Source organism: Caretta caretta, chromosome 7 (genome assembly GCF_965140235.1).
Source record: "Caretta caretta isolate rCarCar2 chromosome 7, rCarCar1.hap1, whole genome shotgun sequence".
Classification (NCBI taxonomy): Eukaryota; Metazoa; Chordata; order Testudines; family Cheloniidae; genus Caretta; species Caretta caretta.
In genome coordinates, this window is record NC_134212.1 from 86,391,954 (window position 1) to 86,416,515 (window position 24,562).

A 24,562-nucleotide genomic window follows, 5' to 3' on the forward strand; every position below is an offset into this window, starting at 1 on the left:
AACTACTGAAATTAAAAGGTTCCAGCCCACATGACAAGTTGAAAATGGCCCTTTGTGTTTGTCTTAAAAATTAATATAACCCCTTCATAATCTAGGCCTTAAGTACTTGTCTAATTGTAACTGAAAAGCACCTGAGTTTACACAAAGGAAATCTGCTCCTCACTGCCTCAGTTGAGTGAGAAGCAGGCTGAGGTCAGGACTTCCTTGGGGACATACCTCATTGGCTGCCTTTAACACATGCAGCAACCCTACCTCTATTTTGGCTCTTTTCCTGATTTTTAGCCATCTCCCTTTTTCCATCTGCTTTTCCCTTTTCTGCCCCCATTCTTTATACTAGTGCACAAGTGACCCTTTGGTAGGGACTATACCTGCTAGTTACTGTATTTGCCCCTGTGCCATGATGTTGCTGCCAGTGCTATTTGGCTTTCTTAACTTTCACATTTTATACAGCTTAGATATTAAATTATCCAATTCTTAGTGTTATAGCTGCAATTTCTCAGAAGCAGGATGTCTGGCTCTAATTGCTGAAGCTGCGGATAAAATATGACCATGCATTAATGCATAAAATGTATATTCTGAGATGTATTTATATAAAGATCCAAGCCTGTGTGTCATCAGCATGGATGCATGTCCTCTGTAATGGTGGTTGAAGCATCAAGGGACATATGAATCTTTAGCGCATCTGGCATTTAAATATCTTGTAACACTGGCTACAACAGTGCCATGAGAACACCTGTTCTCACTTTCAGGTGACACTAATTAAGAAGCAGGCAGCATTACCTCCTGTAAATGGAAACAAATTTGTTTCTCTTAATGATTGGCTGAACAAGAAGTAGGACAGAGTGGACTTGTAGGCTCAAGTTCTACTTTTTTTATTTTTGAATGCAAGGTTTTTTTTGTACATAACATTTGTAAGTTCAACTTTCATGATAATACAAGTACTGTAGAGCAATCTCTTAAGTGAACTAAAAAAAACTTTTCACAGTGCAAATATCTGTAATAAATATAAAGAGCACGCTACACTTTTTATTCTGTTATAATTGAAATCAATCTATTAGAAAATGTAGAAAATATCCAAAAATATTTAAATAATGGCATTCTAGTGTTTAACAGTGTGATTTAAAAAACTGTGATTACTCATGCAATTAATCCTTTGACAGCCCTAATTTTAATGCAATTACTGAAGTTCAGCCAATCAAGAAGCCATGCCCACATTACTGATTTAACACTGAGTTAGCTAGAAAGCAACTAAAAAAAATAAATTTTGACTTCCTCCCTTCGTATGCCACAATGGCACTGCTATAACAAAGAGCTGCCCTAAAGAACATTTTTAAAACTGTATCCCTTGCATCACAAGAGGAACCATCCACACTGTGGGCCAGGAAACTCTTTCCTTCTGGTTGAGACGAATTACTGTTACATATTCATCTGTGGGATGGTCTCCAATGCCTTCCCCCCGCACAATAACATCGTATATTTTTGTGTACTGGAGTCATTCTTCTGAGAAGCCATTATTTTAGAAATTAATTCATGCAGCTGAAAACAAACGGTTAATGATTTTCAATGTCTTTGATGACAGGACTTTTCATATTTGTTGGTTTTGGTTCACAGGACAATGTTAATCACACATAAAATGCCCATTAAACAACCAGCTGAAATGGCATTACTTCCAGTCATGTGAAATTCAGTTGGGATAGGGAGAGATGAGGCAATTCAAATTGTTTATCAAATAAGCAACAAACAAAAGCAGAGTTTGGGAGGGGAGGGAACATAAAAGGCTTTTGCCATCTCTTAATTTTTTTCTTTGGGCAATTAATTTTTTATGCAATTTATAAACCAGAAAAAGCAGTGGATTGATGTACGAGAATTTACTGCTAGTGAAAGGTGCTAAAACTCACAGCTCTGGGAAATGAAATTCTCTCTCCACGTTAAAGGTATAGCAATAGGCAGTAGCAAATGCACACTTCACCACACTGTCCAGACAATCCTGACCTGCAGGGACTCTCTCTAGAAAAGAGAAGATAATTAAGTCTCCAGGCCCATTCAGTTCCTGGTCTCTCTGAAGAGACTACCTAGGGGGGTGCAAATTGTGGTAATTTGTGAGAGTGAAAACTGTTGATTGAGACCACATCATCATTTTCCATACGTCACCAAAACAGACATCAGTAGTAATGACTTTGATTCACTGCAGACTTTGGTTCAACTTGCACCAGTGACTAAAGATTATTACATTGACTTTTCATTATTACAGTTCGCTGAGCCAGTCATACCTGGTCCATCTCCCATTTCTAAAATGGGGTTAATACCTTCAGTTTGAAAGAATTAGTCACCTCCCTCAATAAAATACTGTTTTACAGTTTGAAAGGAGATCTTACTGCTTTATAATGCCTGTTCAGTTGGTGGTTTAGAGGGCTTTACCCATTAATATGGATTAGAAGAGCTAATAGGCTATGAAATTTAACACAAGTTAAAGAAAATATATTGTGCCATAGTCAACAGGCCTAGGCTTCAGTATGTCATTTTTACCCCTCCACCTCTTTACTTGCCCGTGCAAAGTCAAAGTGGGGTTCATACTGTCCTCCCACTCCATAATTTGCCACCTGAAAAAGAGAAACACAGTGCATGTGAAGTAGAAAGCCGTGAAGGCAGAGAAGTAGAGGAACTTACCCTTCCAAAATCAAAATGAGGCTCGTACTGGCCTCCTACGCCGTAGTTGGCTACCTATAGTGAAAGGAGAAGCATAAAAATCTAATAAAGCAGTATATTATCTGGAGGAGAGAGAATGAATATTTGACTCCAGCCTGTACACTTAAAACTTTCATCTACAAAAAATTCGAAGTCATAAAAAATAAATCCCTCCCCTGTAGGGCATACCGTGAAATAACAAAGAGTTAAATCCTATTAAACCTACTCTCATGAATAGTTCCATTGATTTCAATGAATCAGACTACTCATGAGAATACAAGCAGGAGTTTAGCTCTGAGCTGAGAGTCTCGGGTTCATTTTTTACAGCTATCTCATGATAGCATTTCAAACCCTAGAATAGGGGTTCTCAAGGTTTTTTGGTGGCCCTGGAGTGCAGCCACCAACTCTTGCGGTGGCCACTAACAATTTTTCCTAAAATACTGAATTAAGTTTAGGAAAAAAAATAAATATGCACATATACGTCTCAAAATTATTGTAATTTATTTACGTGGGGAGGGGTTGTTGTTTTTTTGCAGACTCAGTAATAAAAATAATTTACACTTGTCTCTATTCTTTACTGGACCTAAACACAATAGAAACACAAATAAGGTGCTTTGCACGTTCTTGTCTTTTTCGGGTGGTTTTTTTCTTTGTAAAAGACTTGCTTGCTAGTAAGTCTGTTGCTGTGAAAAGTGATATTTGTATGTTAATATCACATTTCACAGCCTCCCACTCAGCTAGCTACTCAGTCTGCTGTGAAAAGTGACATTAACAAACATACAAATATCACCTTTCATAGCAGACTTACTCAGCCCCAGCAAGCATGGGAACAAATTAAGCCCTAAATGGGGAGCCAGGGGTTATTGGGGGGTGAGCCCTGGGCAGATCCGCTGCATGGCCAGGGTTGGATCCCGGGGCCCAAGCTCCAATCCCACAGCCAGGGGACGGAGTCTGCTGCCGTGTGGTCAGAGAAGGCACCGGGGGCGATAAGTGGTAAACCTGCCACCACAAGGCCAAAGCCCACGGCCGGAGGAGGCAGCAGGGGCAATTGGGGGAGGGGGAAAGAAGAGCCAGAAGAAAAGCCCCTGATGGCCTCATGCAGCCAAAGTGGCTACATCTGAGAAAATGCTGCCCTCGAGACAGCCAAATACATCTTCATTTTCTGTTACCCTGAATTAACTTTCCTGCACTCTTCTCCCATGTTAAGTCATATAGACACTTTAAATTGTATTTATACACAGACAGAATGTACACTAAGAAAGTCTATTGACTTGTACAATCCTTCTCTAAAATCCTGAAGGTGGTCAGGTCCAAGTATGATTTTTTAAAGATGCTGAGCATCTTCAGCTGTCAGACTCCTGCGTTGGGATGCTCGGCATCTTTGAAAAAAATCAGGTAATTAACCCTTCATGCAGTGTTAGACTAGCTCAGCAGAAGTGAATCCAAGACTATTTATGAGTTAGGACTCTGCAGCAGAGTCTGTTTTTGAAGTGAGAGCTCTAATATTTCACTCCACTGCGGTTACTTTACTGACGATCACAGCTGGAACCATCTCTCCTTCAAATACTCCTCCATTGCACAGAGTATCAACAAAGAGAGTCACCTTTTTGCATCCTATGAAGTGAGCTGTAGCCCATGAAAGCTTATGCTCACATAAATTTGTTAGTCTCTAAGGTACCACAAGTACTCCTGTTCTTTTTGCGGATACAGACTAACACAGCTGCTACTCTGAAACCTTTTTGATACTACAGCTTCTGCAGTTCTGTTCAGAGAAGTGTAAGAGCAATCATCTGTCCCTGCTTGCCTCTAGTCTATCAGTCATTTTGAGTAACGTTCCCCTCCTGTAATGGCTGTCTGTTTTATACCAAGAAGTCCTTTATCCAAGTCATAGATAAAATAGTAATTAGCTTCTATAAAAGACTTACAAAATTGTTCTTAACACATCCTTGTGTGTCACTCCAAATCACTTCCCCATCCTTTAACAGGAACTCTCCCTCTCAAACTAAGCTCTCCCTCAAACCAAGCTCAGTTTTGGATATTAGTAACCAGCCTGATCACATTTTCTCTTGTCCACTATATTACGGACTTCCATCTGCCACTTTATCCTACACAACACTCTAAAGCAGGGATGGGCAAACTTTTTGGCCCGAGGGCCACATCTGGGTATGAAAATTGTATGGTAGGCCATGAATGCTCACAAAATTGGGTTGGGGTGCAGGAGGGGATGCAGGCTCTGGCATGTGGATGGGAATGAGGGGTTTCAGATGCAGGAAGGTGCTCTGGGCAGGGACTGATCAGTTTGGAGGATGGGAGGGGGAAACAGGGCTGGGGCACGGGGTTGGGGCACAGGAGGGGGTCAGGGGTGCAGGCTCCAGGTGGCACTTACCTCAAGCAGTTCCCGGAAGCAGCGACATGTCCCCCCTCTGTCTCCTACGCAGAGGCTCAGACAGGCAGCTCTGTGCGCTGCCCTATCCGCAGGTGCCGCCCCTGCAGCTCCCACTGGCTGCAGTTCCTGACCAATGGAGATCTGCGGGGGCAGCACCTGTGCAACGAGCCCCCTGGCTGCCCCTAAACATCGGAGTTGGAAGGGGGACACACCACAGCTTCTGGTAGCTGTGGCACGTGTGCGCGGAGTGGCCCCCCCATCCCGCTCCAATGCGGGAGCAGGGCAAGCCCCACACCCCTCTCTCCAGCGGGAGCTCAAGGGCTGGATTAAATCAGGTGGCAAGCCAGCTATGGCCCGCGGGTTGTAGTTTGCCCACCCCTGCTCTAAAGAGCCCTCTATTCTGAGCTGGATACCTGGGCATTTTATCCTCATGTGAACTTTGTTTAGGGTGGCAAGCCTGGTTTCATGATCAGCAGTCACACTTTCTACATCTTAATCAGAGAATCGTAGGACTGGAAGGGACCTCGAGCAGTCTTCTAGTCCAGTCCCCTGCACTTAAGGAAGTATTATCTAGACCATCCCTGACAGGATGTTTGGAGATTTTTAAGAGCAGGTTAGACAATGACGGAGATTCCACAACTTCCCTAGGTAATTTATTCCAGTGCTTAATCAGCCTGTTAGAAAGTTTTTCCTAATGTCCAACATAAACTACCCTTGCTGCAACTTAAGTCCATTGCTTCTTGTCCTATCCTCAGGAGTTAAAGAACAGTTTCTCTCTCCCTCCTCCTTGTAATCACCTTTTATGTACTTGAAAATTGTTCTGTACTCCCTCAGTCTTCTCTTCTCCAGACTAAAACTCAGTTTTTTCAACCTTCCCTTGTTTGCTGTACCTTTAATCATTTTTTGTTCCTCTTCTTTGGACTTTCTCCAGTTTGCCCACATCTTTCCTGAAATGTGGCACCCATACTAGATACAATACTCCAGTTGAGGCCTAATCAGCATGGAGTAGAGTGGAAGAATTACTGCTTGTGTCTTGCTTACAACACCCCTGCTAATGCAGCCCAGAATGTTTGCTTTTTTTTGCAACAGTGTTAACATTTACTGCCATTCACATTACGTGTAAGATGTGATGCTTCCACGTTGATAAATTAAGACCCCAAATCCCGCAGCACAGCCCACTGCAACTACTGAATTTATTTAATTCACTTAAAATATACACGTGCAGTCACAATCTTCCCCATGTCTAACAATGCTGATGAATTAAGGATAAAGTCCTCAATCAGTTTCCTGAGACTTTCTAATCTTGAGATGGATTCAGAGAAAACAACCCATTCCCTTAAATATCAGTCAAAACCAGTATTTCTCTAGAGACCGTTCCCACGAAAATTTGAGCTACCATCAGAAAACCTGGTTTTATTGCTGGCAATAAAAAAAAAGTTTTCTAAACAAAAAACCTCACTCACTTTAAAGAGCAGAAATTTCAACTGTTCTCTACTTCCCTCCAGGTTCTAAGTCAAACTCAGCCCTGGGACAAGCAGGTGCTGCTCCACTGAAAATGGAATTGGTTCCCCTCTAGACCAAGACTGAATTTGGCTCAGTTACTCAACTTAAACAACAAGGCATTGATGTTCTTCCCGTATTGATTAGGCCTGACTTTCAGTAACACCTGAAGGAGTTGAGTGCACACCAAAAAAGAAGCCTCTGCATATATCCCCCAAAGCAGCTGTCTGAAGACTACATGGATGTCTGCTGTTCAGTAGATTTTAAAGTCCATTTAATTCAAACCAAAGTCTGGTGTGACTAGTTACTGAAATACTCATTTACACACCTGTAGTTCCTCTGCTGTGGAAACATCCAGTCCTGTTAGGTCCTGTATCCTCAGGTTAATGCGAGATACCACAGGGCTTTCATATCCAGACAACCAGGCACTAAATTAAAAAAGGAAAATGATTTGCTAGTAACATACCACAAGCTTGTGTTATAAGTGGAACAGAGTTTTATAATTTCTAAAATGTGTATAAAGACTTAGAGCCATCTGTAGACAATTCTTTAGGCTAATACTATAATTACTGGCATTGCCAGGTCCCACATTTGTGAGGCTTCTCTTACCAGAGATTACCTTTGTCACTTTGGTAATATCAGCGTCTTGAATAAGGCACCTAGTTTCTATAAGAGGCTAGGAAGTGATCAAAGGAACCATATTTAAACTTTTTAAACGAGGTAAGTTACTTTCCAATACTATTTGGCCAGCTGGGGTGAACAGGACTAAAAACTGTATTCCATTATTTTATGTCAGGTTCTAACAATAATTTTGAACAAGCTTGCAAACACAAGTTTTGCCCTGTCTATTCTGAACAGCCAATCCATGGTAGGAACTTATGCAGTCGAAGCAGTGTTTAAACATGGACCCTTATCTCTGTTTTTGGCTCAGCATACACAGGACTATGGCGATTGCAACTCAACTCTCCCAAACACTATCCTCTCAGGTTATACAGATTTGTGATTTCCACACTCTCCCTCACTTCTTTCTTGCTTGCTTTAACAACAATGAAACTTCACTGACAAGTCTTCCATTATCAGACAGACAATGAAATAAATAGGGCAATTCACATCCCTCAGACCTATTTTTTCCAGACATACTGCACTGACATTTGGTTTCACATTTTAATGCTTTCTCTGCAACTATAAGGACTAGAGATGTAACATTTTTTTTAAAAAAAAATGGAAATTCTAAAGAATAAGAGGAGTGCCTTAAAATAAATAAATAAATGGTGGTGGTAGGAGGGACTGGGTTGTCAACCCATCTCAATCAAAGCCCTGTTTGGACAGCTGCTTTAATTTCCCCTGTAACCATGTGTTCTCACGAAAGAGGAAGAAAGGCACTAGAGAACTGTGGCAAAGGGACTACCTCCATATTCCAAGCATAACAGCATAGATCCACATAAAGCACAGTCCAAATGTTTATGCAGTGAGCAATACTATACTAGCTTTACTGTAGCTGTCCTCTTTTTTTAAATAGAACAGGAACAACTTTTTGCGGGCTCTCGAGATAAACATCTATTTTCAGAAAGGCTTCTGGAGAATAGAATATGAAATGGCCAAAGTTTCCCCATCTTCCCTCATTGGTGGCGAGAGCAAAGTATATTTAAAAACGAAAAAATCTGAATACACGAAAAAGGTATTTTAATTTCTCTCCTCCTTGTTCAGGAATTCTTACCAGAACAGCTTGTAGAATATTCAGTATTTAGCAAATAGTTCTGCTTTACTTGAGTAAGCAAATATTACCCAGTATCATTTTTTAAATATTCTCCAGCTTCCTAAAAAGGTCAGCCTCAAAGTCCTGAAAATCATTTTAGAACTTTGCTACCTTTAAATGATGATGTTTCAAACTTGGAACCAAGAGCTTCCTTTGCAATTAAGATACTTTGGGGAAAAAATGAGTTCAGACAGAAATAAAATAGGTGCAGAAATAACTGATACTATGTAAGCCTTCAGTATGAATCCGCTGTCTTCATCCAGACACAGACTACTGAACCAATGTATCATTTTGCAGGTATGGAGAAGACAAATCACAATGTTATCCCGTTTGTTACGTCCATTCTTGAAAGTCAAGCAATGTAAAAATAGCGACTGTATTCAAAGGTAATGATTTAACTTGAGTATTACCGACTAATGCAGCAGGGCTCAAACTTCGTGTCATCACATCTGAGCCCGTCTACTGGACCATTTCCCTTAGCCCTCATGAACATATAACAATCCTGATGTGTCTCCAGCAATATAGCTTCCTTTTCTCTAGTCCCTTTTTTCTTCCTCTTTGCATATGCTACCCAGCCATCTTTTCCTCTTCTTTTTCTTCACCAGAGTGTCCTCTCTCATGTACAACACGAAACACTGGTGACTCTGCTCCCTTGGTGTTTACAACCCTTTTATGTGATAACTCCTCCTAGCCGCACAGCTAACTCCCTGGATCATCTTTGCAATGAAAAGTTTAGATACCTATAAAAACAGTGGGAAACTAGAAGCCCACAACACTTGAACATCGGTGCCCACAGACCAATCTGAGAACCAGTGAACTGGCAAATCAGTATGTATGTTGGTTCAAAGGTTTATAACAATTTTTCACCTACTAACATCAGTGTATTTTTACATACCTGTTCTTTTAAAAGCCCCAGAACGCCCCACATCAAGAGAAGCAGCAAAACACGTTCCTACAACACATGGTACTGACACAGGTTACAGAATCTCCAAGGGCAAACATGAAATCTGTTTAAATATTCACCATGTACAGAACAGTACGTAAATGCAGTCCATCTCAAAATGAGGACTTCAGCACACTGGGAGTATTTATAAAAATACTTTTGAACAATTGTTAGCATAAGAAAGTGTTAAAAGCAGACTATCCTGATTCTGTTTGGAATGATCAAGAAGGAAAGGAAGAGGAATGTGTGCATATGAAGCATTTCCCACAACAGCCAATTATACACTGCATATTGAAAATTAAAACCCCAGAACATGCAACACTGTCCTCAGAAAGGCACTGTAACAACCACACAAAAAACCACCACAATAAGACCATTTTGTTACTATCAGGCTACGCCATCACGCCCAATTCAATCCGTACTTGCTAGAAGTCACTATTCAACTCTACCAAGTAGCTTTCACCTCCCTCTTGAGTACGAAAGAGAAGACAGGTAGTCTAGTGGTTAGGACTAGATTCAACTCAAGTTCAATGCCCTGCTCCACCACAGACTTCCACAGGCAATTCACTTAGTCTGTGTTACAGTACCCCTTTTGTAAAATGGGGAAAACAGAACCTGCCTACTTCACACAAGTGGTGGGAGGATAAATACAATAGAGTCTGAGGCACTCAAGTATTTATTTAGCCCCCCGTTACCATAGCGTATAAGATAGAAGGGGCAGTAGTGGGGGGGGGGGGGTGATCTTGCATTTTCATGTTTGCCAGACCTGAGACAGCTTTCTGGGTCTGGCAGTTGTTTCCTGACCACAGCCGTGTGACAGAGAACAGAAGGAAACAGATGATCCAGATAAAGCAAACTTTTGTGAAGAAAGACTATGAAGCATCAGTCTTATTTCTGGTAAAGCATCATACATACTTTGGAAGAGTAACTTGGCAGTGAAAGCTACTTGGTAGAGTTGAATAATGACTTCTAGCAAGACATTTGGCACAAGTTGTCACCCATAAGCATCACTGAGTCTACTTCCTCAGTTCCTATCACAGCTCAGGAGGATTTGCGTATTCCTAGCTCTAGATTGATTTTCCAGCACCAACTAGCCTCTGGTAGTTCTCTAAGCCTCTAGTGCAGAAGTTCTCAAACTTCATTGCATCACAACCTCCTTCTGACAACAAATTTACTAAATGAAGGGGGAGAGGAGGGGTTCCACCACCTCGGATGGAGGGAGAGGGGGCCCGAGCCACCCTGGGTGGGGTGGGGAGCTTGGTCTTCATCTCTAAGTCCCAGCAAGTCTGTGCTGATCCTGGTGACCCTATTAAAATGATGTCGTGACCTACTTTGCAGTCCTGACCCCAGATTGAGAACCGCTGCTCTAGTAAGCTCCATTGGCTTTTATTATGCATATGAAGAGGTTCCTCCAGAACTGCAACTTCCAGCAGGATTTGTCTATCTGCCCTTCAGGAATATGAGCCCATCTGTATCATCCATTTTTGCTGCTGGTCTCAACTTTTGTTCTCCATGGGTATATAAAAAAAAAAAGTCAGTCTAAGGGAGCTGTTCTGTCTATCTCTTGCAGAGCTCACTATCAAAGCAGCCAAGGTAGGTATGTACAGTGAGGGCTGCTCCACAGGGAGAGAAATCCTCCACTTGAAAAACTTCATTTCACTTGCTCCACTACCCTTCTCTCACACAAACCTGAAGACATTTTTCCACTGGAAATTGCACTATAGGATTAGTTTCAGAGTAGCAGCCGTGTTAGTCTGTATCCACAAAAAGAAAAGGAGTACTTGTGGCACCTTAGAGACTAAAATTTATTTGAGCATAAGCTTTTGTGCTTATAGGATTAGTAATCAGTTAGAAAATTGTGCTCAACTAGCTGAACTATTCAAGTGTGGATTTAAGGATCAGAGCAGCTCTTGTGAAATGCATGCCAGGCTCTTGCCCTTCAGTGTAACTTTTCCTTCAACTTCTACTAGCCAGAAAACAATTTCACTCATTAGAAGTATCATTATGCTTCAAGTGAACGTTACAGACAGGTAACCTTACATCGAAAAGACTATCATCCACATTAAGAGGAGCTTTTTTTTCCTGGTGGAAAATAATTCTTTTGAAACCCCTTTTACTCGCGAAGCCCACAAGCATTTTTCCATTTTACTTTAAGAGGGAATCACAGGGAAGCTAACATAGGACTTTTCTTTGTGCCACTTCAAAAAGCCAAAATTCTTAGAGATTCCCTGAAGGGTAGAAAGGTCTAGTTATCATTGCTGCCATTGTCAGAACATAACATTTAGCCTCTCCCCTTCAGAAGCTCTTCATGTACAGCATGATCTGTACACCTGAATTAGAAACATTCTGCCACACTGTATTTTACATAAAATATTTTATGAAGCATTTTAAATCCACACTGGTGGATATTTAACATTTTCTCAACTTGAAAATTAAAAAAAAATTGGGAAATGGATGTCTGACCTTATTACAAATGAACAGTTAAAAATTGCAATTACATTTACTCCCCTTCCTTAACATTTCTAGTCATTTCTTAAAAGGTTGACTATAACCTACTCATTGGCTTTGTTATGAGATATATAAAATAGAACATTACTAACATCTTTACATACTAAGGATGGTCTAAATACACTTCCTTTAGAGAAAGAGCAGTGATTAAAATAAAAGCAGAGGCTGATATTCCTGAAGAGTAAACACTAACCTCGTATGCTACGGATTCTAACTGGCTGCCTCAAAAACCACTAGTTTCCTTGAAAGCTGTGTCAAACTGTCTGGATATATTCTTGTACTGCATACAGCAAGGCTTGACATGCCTCTTCATGCAGCTGGCAACATGCCCCTGTTAACACAGTCTGCCACGTACTGCTGAGTGAACAGTAGTCTCCTCATAGAGGAATGCTGTAATTTAGAAGGGCAATGACTAGGAAAGAATGCCTGTAATGTTTGGAGTGGGGAAGCAGCCATCTATTTAAAAAAAAAAAAAAAAACAACCCAGGAAATAGAGCATATCGTTTCTGGTTTTCAGTAGTAAGGATTTATCTGGAATCCAAACCAGCTCAGTCAAAAAGCCCTAAGAGGAGGATATTTCCTCAACAAGTCTATTTACTACCAATCCTTTTGGAACAGAATTTCTAATAATCTAGTATTTAATTAGTAGTAGTCTTCTTGTTCATAAGGGTTCTAAACTCACTGCTCACATAACTAACTAAAAGCTAATGGTTTTTGTGGAAGGGGGAGAATATTTCAGAAATTTTACATCTCTGTAAACCCAATTCATTTTTACCCCTTTTTAAAAAACACTATTCAAATGTTGAGGTTAAAACTATGGACAAAAACCCTTTAATGATAGTTTCATTTGTTCAAAAGATAATTTAATCAAACAAAATGTGGCTCTAATATTTTCCAATGAATGCTGGATTTTATATTAAATCAACTAGCAGAGTAAATGAACAACTAGTTAGTGTTGTGATAAACAAACAATAAACAAAGAATTTTTGAACTAAAGTTCTCAAGCTCTCTACTCATGCTGTTGTTGCTATTCATTATAACAAATCTCAAGTGCTTAATTTTAAACATATATTGGTACAATGGTACAAACAACAAGTGCAGCCCTTTCTGAATTTTAGTTTAGGTGGGAATCTTCCCATTTTTTTAGCAGGTTTTTAGTATGCTATTTGTGTTATTCAGGACCATGCAGACAGAAAAGCAGTAGCAGCTTTCCTTTTAGCTAACAGGAATGCTTTAAAACGTCCCATTTAAGCAGCCCATTTGCAACAATACGTGCCAGGTAATTTTTAGGCCACCTCATCTCTTCTAAATAGAAATGAGCACAAGAAACAAATATGTATAATCTTCCCTCATCCCAGATTTGCAACTAGAAGATTTAACAGGTTAGCTACAGAACAGATTTCCTAGGTGTTAGATATACCTTTGGAACACATTCCCCTTACCTCTTAGAGACTCTGTAATGTGCTGTGGTCAGTTTCCCAGTCTGAGGGTCATGTACAGTAGCCCGGCTCAGCTACAAAAAGAGAAAGGACAAGGGCTTACTCTGATAGCAGGCTTCTTTTTGACAAGCCACAGGTGATTGGAAGGGTTTCCGATTGGTCTGGATGGTATGCAATGCTCTCAGATCAGCAGCAGTATTTAGAAGGGAGACAGTAGTTGCAGCTGCCATTTCCAAAATGAAGAATTGGGTGGACAAATTTGGTTAGAATGTCCTTTCACTTTTTTCTTTCCTCTCTTTTTTTTTTAAAAACCAGAGACTTTCTGCAAATAGTTCATAGTGCTGAGTTTCAAAGAAAATTCCTCTGTATCCAGAAGTTTAATGTTCTTTTCTTGTTTTTGTTAAATGCTGAAGAACAGGATTTTTGTGAGGAAAACAAAACAGCTAATGGAGGACTGGACCTTTACTATGCAGCTCCTAAAGACGTCTTTTGGAGAGGTGCAAATGCGAAGACATTATCAAACTTTTCAGAAAACAAAACTCAAATTCACAAATCTGCAGTGCTTTTTAGCAAAGTGGAGAGAACTTGGAAGCCGGTAAAGAAAAAAAACACTGCTGCTTTCTTCAAGGTTTGAGTTAGGAGGCAGCCAAAAACAAACAAACAAAACAGACCGGAGGAAGACAGATTATCTTGGACAATTGTATTTTATATGACTAATGAACAAATGCTTCTGCATGCCAATGCAACTGTTATGCAGGATAATGTGACTCCACTTCTGAATGCAAGGGATCCTCAGAGAGTCTGCCAGATTTAGCAAAGAGAGCAATGACAAATTTTTGTTGGCATATGTGGTCAGGGAAATCACATACAAGGGAACCTCCACTGAGTTTTGCACCTGTGCACATTCTATGCACCTGTACAAAATACTATTTGAAAAAAGGAATATTAGCTAAAACGGCAAAAAACAGAACTTCTAGTTAGAGGAAAAGACTGAGAAACTCAGCAGTAACAGCCTGTTACAATATCTGTACATATTAAAGAGATGGTCTAGAAAGTCTAAAGTATGTTTTTAGACCACCTCTCTATCCCTGAATGAGCAGAGAACAAGCACTCATTACAGGCCCAGAATGTTTGGTGTACGAAGTCTCTTACCTTTTGCTAATTCTGTAATGTGCCGTCTCCAAGACTCCCGTTATGGGGTTTGAAATGGTGGCTCGCCTCAGCTGTGAAGCGAACCAATCAGAATAGTTGCATTACAAAGTAAATATCGCATCACATTAATCCGACCATTCAGAAACCTACAGAGGGGAAAAAAATTTCCACACAAGCCATGCACTTCATCCAATCAGTTTCCATTGTGGTGTTTTACATGTTTTATAGCAGAAAGAGTATGTGTGTGGTGGCGAAGGTGGGGAAACCTCTAACACGAATAAAAAGGAGATACTTCAGTTCCTTCTTAGAGAAGAGGGAGCGAATGAGTGGTACATTTTTTCCTAGAAGCAATACTCCAGTTTCTGGGGAGCAACAAGAGCGAGCTGGTTAGATAAGTAAAGCTATTTCCTGTAACATCTTTCAACTCCTTTCAATTGCTGGAAGTTATACAGCATGTATGTCAAGGATGTACAACTCTTGCTTTGTTAATGATATACGGTACATCCAGGATGCACTTTAGAGTTAAATCATCAATAAGGAACACACTGAGTAAAAGTTTTAACCGTGGGGGTGGGAGGGACATGAAGGAAACCTTACCTCAGAATCTGAAAAATATCTCTAACTTATTATCTGCATTAGTTGGTTGAATAATTGATCTGTGTTTTGCATTCTCTGTTCCAGAATGCAGACCCGTCAGCTACACCATGATCACAAATCATGTGAAATACTTCCCACGTTTTTGATCATCCAGAAATAAGACTTTGGACCAAGACTGTTCTAGGGCCTCTCTTCTCCAGCCAACACACTGCACCATTGTCAAGTAATTTGCTTCCATCCCATTTTAGTCAGTGTCCTGTTCTGCTCCATTTCCACAAAATCTGTTTCTGTCATACGGAGTCATGGCAACACCACAAGCAAACTGCATGTTGCTACTGCACATTCAGCTACTGTACAGTGACCCATAATTGGGAAAGTTTCAGTTGCAATGCTCCAGCATTAGAAGCACTAGAAGGTCATTGACAGACTGCATTATGGTGACTCCAGGCCAAGGAGGGTTTATTGAGTACTGTGTGTCATAATCTGGGCAAGTGTTTTACTGCTAGTTTTTATTTTGCAATAAAGGCTCAAAGCATCTCAGACCTTATTGATCTAAACAAAGAATCAGGGAATCCCTTAATCTGCACTGTTCTTTACCCATGGGACAAAATGGGGTGAGTAGCTGGATCATTGCACACAGCTTACTACTCAAAAGCAGACAGACAGTCTCGAAAGACTGAATTAAGCTTTTCTCATGCCAGCTGATGACAAAGGAGCAGAAGACTGGGTAGTGATTACACACCCTTTCACTTCTAGACTCTAAGACTTCTGTGACACTCCCAATAGCTGGAATACAAGAGATGAACTTTCAACCTCAAAACATAGTCTCATGCAGCATCAACCACTGAACTCTGCAATGTCTAGGCTTTAAGTTTGAATGTTCCACATTTTTCAACGCAAGATATTAGTACCCAAAATTGGCACAGCTTTGTAACAGGCTGAACATTTATCGGACTAGAAAACAATGGTCCCAGAAAGTTTAGTTTAAATCCACTATCATCTGTGTATCGTTTTCAGTCATCCTTATAACAGAAAGGTTTTCTTTTCACTCCATAAAGAACAGCTTTAGTTACACTCCAAAGAGGCAACACCAGTGTTTCCTACAGCAACAATGCAGCCCAATCATCAGTTGTATCATTTTCCATTGTAACACAACAAAATAGGAATTAGCACACAAACTGGGCTCTGATTCCTGATGTGATCGACATGGGAAGCATAGGCAAGAAGAGATGTTTTAGGTGTAGGGAAGGAGCACAGCACTTGAAATCAGATCCACTGGTTTAGTCTGGGGTGTTACCTCAAGAACAAAGAATGTCAGGTGATAGTGAGCCTACTCTTCACTTGATGCTCTTCAGTACTCAAGTTGGTGGCTAACAAAGGCAGCACCATTCTTGACTTGATTATGGATAAGGCCTTTGATTTGCTTGAATAAAGAAGAAATGGTTGGATAATTTCTCTTAGGTAATTCTGATGTACCTATCCACACAGTGTTTATCCTTCATTCGCTCAGCTCTTTCCCAATAAGTATCTGTTTAGCATAAACAGAAGTAGTGCTGGAGAAATGATGCACTTATATTGTTTGCATCTGATTTCAGAAGTAGTTGGTGACCTGTACAAACATGGATTAATTAGAATAGCTTCACCTCAAGTGCAAGTCTTGAGATAGAGTTAAACTGAGACAAGTTGTGTTATATTTACTACATTGGTACACCACAAGTTTCTTAACAGATTTAATCTGTCCTGGTATTGCAGCTGCCAATCATATTGTCCTGGGTGACTTCCAGCAAAATAGCTTTTTTGTTTGACCTGGGCTCTCATGGCTGCCTTGACAATAAGCCAGTCTTAGGTTATTTCAGATTCAGAGACTGGTCCTTTGGAATCTGGTTCTTGAAATGGGATTGGAGAGTTGAGGTGATGAAGTGGGAGAATGAAGGTTATGTTAGGTCCAACCTATTACACCTCTTTTAGTTTGAAGTTAAATGAAGCTAGGGTGAGATTTGCTGAAAAGGACTTACGTAACTGCCCCAGAGCACCTCATGCCCCTGAGTCTGTTTCAGATGACTAAAGAAGAGTACTACTATTTTGTAGATGTCCATATGGTAAATTCGGATTATCTGGTGTCCATGATCACAGATATGGCGGCTCCTAAATGGCATCTCCATACAAATAACTGTCATTTATACGCCATAGTGACTGTGACGAGTATTCAACATAAATTAAGAGTGGTGGTAGCGGTGGCAGCATACTGAGGCAGGCCAGTTGCAATAGGGGGAAGTTTCATGCTGGGACTATTGTGGAGTTCAAGGAGGTTCTCTTCTCCTCCATAATAGCATCCACAAAAATCTTATCCAGCAGAACAGTTTGGTGAATCTGCATAAGCCATGCAGAGAAAACATTACTCTGTGTGCGTGTGTGTGCATAACACCATTCGCCCAAGCTAACTTTACAAACTCCTAATTCAAGAGGTGAATTGAGTTCATGCACATAGAACACTATAGATGGCATGGAAGTTTCCAAAACAAGAGGAATCTGAAGCTCTTTACCCTTGGCTTTGCTAGTTCTTTCACAGTTTCAATTTCTTCATCAGAAATAATTTCAAGGAAGCGAACAATCCGAGGTTTGTCCCATTCATCCTCCTGTTTGACAGGTCCCAGAACATACTTGGGATTCTGGTTTCCATTGTAATAGCGGCAGAAGAGTTTCTTCTGTCTCCGAGGTGTCTGAAATCAAGGCAGAACAAACACAAAAAGGAATCAAGTGCTTGCTCACATTAACACCATTACAGGACACACGCATTTCTTTTTTAAATATAAAAAATTACACATTATGACAGAAATGCATCTAATGTGACACAACTAGCGTAGGTATATATATATCGTATATTCACACCATGGAACTTGTTGACCTGTCATATTCCATCTATAAACCTGACCACTTTCTCTGTTGGTGTTCTTACACATATTCATATGGCAAGCACATAACACTATGGCTATGTCTGTACCCTTCACCCAGGTCTGAGCATCCAAGTTAGCTTTGCCCAGGTGTGAATGTCCCCTCTGCCAAGCCCTACCCATAGCACTGTGTTATGACTTTCTCCATTCACCCATGTGTGTCTGGGGGGGAATATCTCATTGTTCTTTGTGGTGAGATGATCTAGGATTCTTTTCCAGTCAATTGTAGGAGAACAATCTTTTAGGGGGAATTGTGGAAAGGGCATTAGAGGACTATCAGAACTTGAATGGTTTAGCCTGTATCCTCACTGCAAAGTGGGTGGGCTCCGGCCCAACTTAAAGTGGAGCCCAGGTTCTAACCCACACTCCTAGCTGGGATAAACAAACCTGGGCTTAAAACACCTACAAACCCAGTGTGGATAGTAGGGGGGCTAAGGCTAAAACCTGGGAAAGATCCGCGGTAGACTATGCTGTGTAGACATATCCTTAAGGGGGTGAGGGGTGGTCCTTCAGCAAACAAATTAAATATAACAAAACAATTAATTTATAATTAATAAGTTAAATAGTAAGTCAATGAAGAGAAATTTTGCATATGATTACAACAAATTCAGGAAGGAAGAAGTCTATCTTCTAGCTCCTAAACAGCATCAGCTGAGCAGTATTTAGACACTGGATTGAAAGAGTCCATCACTTTTTGGAAAACCTAGATGAATGAATTCATAGGCACTTAGAAACTATTCATTCACTGCTGTGATTGGCATCAGCCTTTCCTTCATTCTGAGAAGAACAAAACACAGTAATTCATTTTCCCTATGGGTATGTCTACACTACGGAATAAGGTCGAATTTATAGAAGTCGGTTTTTTAGAAATCGGTTTTATAAATTCGAGTGTGTGTGTCCCCACAGTAAATGCTCTAAGTGCATTAAGTGCATTAACTCGGCGGAGCGCTTCCACAGTACCGAGGCAAGCGTCGACTTCCGGAGCGTTGCACTGTGGGTAGCTATCCCACAGTTCCCGCAGTCTCCGCTGCCCATTGGAATTCTGGGTTGAGATCCCAATGCCTGATGGGGCTAAAACATTGTCGCGGGTGGTTCTGGGTACATATCGTCAGCCTCCCGTTCCCTCCCTCCCCCCGTGAAAGCAAGGGCAGACAATCATTTCGCGCCTTTTTTCCTGAGTTACCTGTGCAGACGCCATACCATGGCAAGCATGGAGCCCGCTCAGGTAACCGTCACCCTATGTCTCCTGGGTGCTGGCAGACGCGGTACGGCATTGCTACACAGTAGCAGCAACCCCTTGCCTTGTGGCAGCAGACGGTACAGTACGACTGGTAGCCGTCATCGTCATGTCTGAGGTGCTCCTGGTCGCCTCTGTGAGGTCGATCAGGAGCGCCTGGGCAGACATGGGCACAGGGACTAAATTTGGAGTGACTTGACCAGGTCATTCTCTTTAGTCCTGCAGTCAGTCCTATTGAACCGTCTTATGGTGAGCGGGCAGGCGATACGGACTGCTAGCAGTCGTGCTGTACCATCTTCTGCCGAGCAGTCATGAGATGTGGATGGCATGCAGTCCGTCTGCTGCCAGCCAAAGATGTAAAAGATAGATGGAGTGGGTCAAAACAAGAAATAGACCAGATTTGTTTTGTACTCATTTGCTTCCCCCCCCTCCCCTGTCTAGGGGACTCATTCTTCTAGATCACACTGCAGTCAAGGTGCAGCGAGGTAAATCTAGCCATGTATCAATCAGAGGCCAGGCTAACCTTCTTGCTCCAATAAGGACAATAACTTAGGTGCACCATTTCTTATTGGAACCCTCTGTGAAGTCCTGCCTGAAATACTCCTTGATGTAAAGCCACCCCCTTTGTTGATTTTAGCTCCCTGAAGCCAACCCTGTAAGCGCCCCTCCCAGCGTCAGAGCAATGGCAAACAATCGGGCATCTGAGAGTGCTGTCCAGAGCAGTCACAATGGAGCGCTCTGATGGGGCTAAAACATTGTCGCGGGTGGTTCTGGGTACGTGTCGTCAGGCCCCCGTTCCCTCCCTCCCTCCGTGAAAGCAAGGGCAGACAATCATTTCGCGCCTTTTTTCCTGAGTTACCTGTGCAGACGCCATACCACAGCAAGCATGGAGCCCGCTCAGGTAACCGTCACCCTATGTCTCCTGGGTGCTGGCAGACGCGGTACGGCTTTGCTGCACAGTAGCAGCAACCCCTTGCCTTCTGGCAGCAGACGGTGCAATACGACTGGTAGTCGTCCTCATCGTGTCCGAGGTGCTCCTGGCCGCGTCGGCTGGGAGCGCCTGGGCAGACATGGGCGCAGGGACTAAATTTGGAGTGACTTGACCAGGTCATTCTCTTTAGTCCTGCAGTCAGTCCTATTGAACCATCTTATGGTGAGCAGGCAGGCGATACGGACTGCTAGCAGTCGTACTGTACCATCTTCTGCCAGGCAGGCAAGAGATGAGGATTGCTAGCAGTCGTATTGCACCATCTTCTGCCAGGCAGGCAAGAGATGGGGATGGCTAGCAGGCGTACTGTACCATCTTCTGCCAAGCAGCCATGAGATGTGGATGGCATGCAGTCCTTCTGCACCGTCTGCTGCCAGCCAAAGATGTAAAAGATAGATGGAGTGGGTCAAAACAAGAAATAGACCAGATTTGTTTTGTACTCATTTGCCTCCTCCCCTGTCTAGGGGACTCATTCCTCTAGGTCACACTGCAGTCACTCACAGAGAAGGTGCAGCGAGGTAAATCTAGCCATGTATCAATCAGAGGCCAGGCTAACCTCCTTGTTCCAATAACAACGATAACTTAGGTGCACCATTTCTTATTGGAACCCTCCGTGCAGTCCTGCCTGAAATACTCCTTGATGTACAGGCACCCCCTTTGTTGATTTTAGCTCCCTGAAGCCAACCCTGTAAGCCGTGTCGTCAGTCGCCCCTCCCTCCGTCAGAGCAACGGCAGACAATCGTTCCGCGCCTTTTTTCTGTGCGGACGCCATACCACGGCAAGCATGGAGCCCGCTCAGCTCACTTTGGCAATTAGGAGCACATTAACCACCACACGCATTATTCAGCAGTATATGCAGCACCAGAACCTGGCAACGCGATACCGGGCGAGGAGGCGACGTCAGCGCGGTCCCGTGAGTGATCAGGACATGGACACAGATTTCTCTGAAAGCATGGGCCCTGCCAATGCATGCATCATGGTGCTAATGGGGCAGGTTCATGCTGTGGAACGCCGATTCTGGGCTCGGGAAACAAGCACAGACTGGTGGGACCGCATAGTGTTGCAGGTCTGGGACGATTCCCAGTGGCTACGAAACTTTCGCATGCGTAAGGGCACTTTCATGGAACTTTGTGACTTGCTTTCCCCTGTCCTGAAGCGCATGAATACCAAGATGAGAGCAGCCCTCACAGTTGAGAAGCGAGTGGCGATAGCCCTGTGGAAGCTTGCAACGCCAGACAGCTACCGGTCAGTTGGGAATCAATTTGGAGTGGGCAAATCTACTGTGGGGGCTGCTGTGATGCAAGTAGCCCACGCAATCAAAGATCTGCTGATATCAAGGGTAGTGACCCTGGGAAATGTGCAGGTCATAGTGGATGGCTTTGCTGCAATGGGATTCCCTAACTGTGGTGGGGCTATAGATGGAACCCATATCCCTATCTTGGCACCGGAGCACCAAGCCGCCGAGTACATAAACCGCAAGGGGTACTTTTCAATAGTGCTGCAAGCTCTGGTGGATCACAAGGGACGTTTCACCAACATCAACGTGGGATGGCCGGGAAAGGTGCATGATGCTCGCATCTTCAGGAACTCTGGTCTGTTTCAAAAGCTGCAGGAAGGGACTTTATTCCCAGACCAGAAAATAACTGTTGGGGATGTTGAAATGCCTATATGTATCCTTGGGGACCCAGCCTACCCCTTAATGCCATGGCTCATGAAGCCGTACACAGGCAGCCTGGACAGTGGTCAGGAGCTGTTCAACTACAGGCTGAGCAAGTGCAGAATGGTGGTAGAATGTGCATTTGGACGTTTAAAGGCGCGCTGGCGCAGTTTATTGACTCGCTTAGACCTCAGCGAAACCAATATTCCCACTGTTATTACTGCTTGCTGTGTGCTCCACAATATCTGTGAGAGTAAGGGGGAGACGTTTATGGCGGGGTGGGAGGTTGAGGCAAATCGCCTGGCTGCTGGTTACGCGCAGCCAGACACCAGGGCGGTTAGAAGAGCACAGGAGGGCGCGGTACGCATCAGAGAAGCTTTGAAAAACAGTTTCATGACTGGCCAGGCTACGGTGTAAAAGTTCTGTTTGTTTCTCCTTGATGAACCCCCCCGCCCCTTGGTTCACTCTACTTCCCTGTAAGCTAACCACCCTCCCCTCCTCCCTTTAATCATTGCTTGCAGAGCCAATAAAGTCATTGCTGCTTCACAGTCATGCATTCGTTATTCATTCATCACACAAACAGGGGGATGACTACCAAGGTATCCCAGGAGGGGTGGTGGAGGAGGGAAGGAAAATGCCACACAGCACTTTAAGCACAGCACTTTAAAAGTTTACAACTTTAAAATTTATTGAATGACAGCCTTCTTTTTTTTGGGCAATCCTCTGTGGGGGAGTGGCTGGTTGGCCGGAGGCCTCCCCACCGTGTTCTTGGGCGTCTGGGTGTGGAGGCTATGGAACTTGGGGAGGAGGGCGGTTGGTTACAGAGGGGCTGCAGTGGCAGTCTGTGCTCCAGCTGCCTTTGCTGCAGCTCAACCATACACTGGAGCATACTGGTTTGGTCCTGCAGCAGCCTCAGCATTGAATCCTGCCTCCTCTCATCACGCTGCCGCCACCTTTGAGCTTCAGCCCTGTCTTCAGCCCGCCACTTACTCTCTTCAGCCCGCCACTTACTCTCTTCAGCCCTCCACCTCTCCTCCCGGTCATTTTGTGCTTTCCTGCACTCTGACATTATTTGCCTCCACGCATTCGTCTGTGCTCTGTCAGTGTGGGAGGACAGCATGAGCTCGGAGAACATTTCATCGCGAGTGCGTTTTTTTTTCTTTCTAAGCTTCACTAGCCTCTGGGAAGGAGAAGATCCTGTGATCATTGAAACACATGCAGCTGGTGGAGAAAAAAAAAGGGACAGCGGTATTTAAAAAGACACATTTTATAAAACAGTGGCTACACTCTTTCAGGGTAAACCTTGAAAGTTAACATTACATACATAGCACATGTGCTTTCGTTACAAGGTCGCATTTTGCCTCCTCCCACCGCGTGAACGGATTTTGGTTGAATGCCAGCAAACATACACTGCAATGCTTTGTTCTACAGTGATTCCCCAGTACGTGTTGCTGGCCTGGAGTGGTAAAGTGTCCTACCATGAAGGACGAAATAAGGCTGCCCTCCCCAGAAACCTTTTGCAAAGGCAGAACCGCAAATGCCAGGGCAAAGTAATCCTTTCACATGCTTGCTTTTAAACCATGTATAGCATTTTAAAAGGTACACTCACCAGAGGTCCCTTCTCCGCCTGCTGAGTCCAGGAGGCAGCCTTGGGTGGGTTCGGGGGGTACTGGCTCCAGGTCTAGGGTGAGAAACAGTTCCTGGCTGTCGGGAAAACCGGTTTCTCCGCTTGCTTGCTGTGAGCTATCTACAACCTCCTCCTCATCATCTTCTTCGTCCCCAAAACCTACTTCTGTATTGCCTCCATCTCCATTGAAGGAGTCAAACAACACGGCTGGGGTAGTGGTGGCTGAACCCCCTAAAATGGCATGCAGCTCATCATAGAAGCGGCATGTTTGGGGCTCTGACCCAGAGCGGCCGTTCGCCTCTCTGGTTTTCTGGTAGGCTTGCCTCAGCTCCTTCAGTTTCACGCGGCACTGCTTCGGGTCCCTGTTATGGCCTCTGTCCTTCATGCCCTGGGAGATTTTCAGAAAGGTTTTGGCATTTCGAAAACTGGAACGGAGTTCTGATAGCACGGATTCCTCTCCCCAAACAGCGATCAGATCCCGTACCTCCCGTTCAGTCCATGCTGGAGCTCTTTTGCGATTCTGGGACTCCATCATGGTCACCTCTGCTGATGAGCTCTGCATGGTCACCTGCAGCTTGCCACGCTGGCCAAACAGGAAATGAGATTCAAAAGTTCGCGGTTCTTTTCCTGTCTACCTGGCCAGTGCATCTGAGTTGAGAGCGCTGTCCAGAGCGGTCAGAATGGAGCACTCTGGGATAGCTCCCGGAGGCCAATACCATCGAATTGTGTCCACAGTACCCCAAATTCGAGCCGGCAAGGTCGATTTAAGCGCTAATCCACTTGTCAGGGGTGGAGTAAGGAAATCGATTTTAAGAGCCCTTTAAGTCGAAATAAAGGGCTTCATTGTGTGGACGGGTGCAGGTTTAAATCGATTTAACGCTGCTAAATTCGATCTAAAGTCCTAGTGTAGACCAGGGCTATGTCTACTTGTATTTTACCAATTGAGGAGACTGGAGTCTCCTTAGGGAGGTCAAGCACATTGTTTGAGAAACCATGCTCTCAGCAAGTTTAATATGAGACACATCTTAGAGCAAACATTAACTTTACAGTTAGTCTTAAGATGAACAATGTTCAATGCTGTGTGTAATACAATGTGTGTAATACAATCTTTGTTGTAATGCAATAACCTTATTTGA

At 43.1% G+C, this 24,562-nt stretch overlaps 2 protein-coding genes across 8 annotated transcripts in view; both read right to left on the reverse strand.

The window, feature by feature from the left end:
* P4HA1 (prolyl 4-hydroxylase subunit alpha 1) overlaps positions 1-24,562 on the reverse strand; it is a 73,189-nt gene that overhangs the window by 8,932 nt on the left and 39,695 nt on the right. For 3 of the 7 annotated variants that reach the window (XM_075130912.1, XM_048857524.2, XM_048857527.2), the window contains 4 exons: positions 17,510-17,686; positions 13,221-13,291; positions 6,900-6,999; positions 2,668-2,721 (listed from right to left, as the gene is read on the reverse strand). In XM_075130912.1, coding sequence (XP_074987013.1) covers positions 2,668-2,721; positions 6,900-6,999; positions 13,221-13,291; positions 17,510-17,686 — 402 coding nt within the window. Of the gene's footprint in view, positions 1-1,898; positions 2,008-2,546; positions 2,601-2,667; positions 2,722-6,899; positions 7,000-13,220; positions 13,292-14,369; positions 14,441-17,509; positions 17,687-24,562 lie in introns of all 7 variants that reach the window. The other 4 variants (XR_007357597.2, XM_048857526.2, XM_048857528.2 and 1 more) reach the window with 4 other exon arrangements.
* LOC142072655 (uncharacterized) lies at positions 22,479-24,209 on the reverse strand. The gene is made up of 2 exons (XM_075130137.1): positions 23,409-24,209; positions 22,479-23,020 (listed from the first exon to the last, which is right to left on the reverse strand). The coding sequence occupies exons 1-2, from the start codon at positions 23,986-23,988 to the stop codon at positions 22,479-22,481; spliced, it is 1,122 nt and encodes a 373-aa protein (XP_074986238.1). The 5' UTR covers positions 23,989-24,209.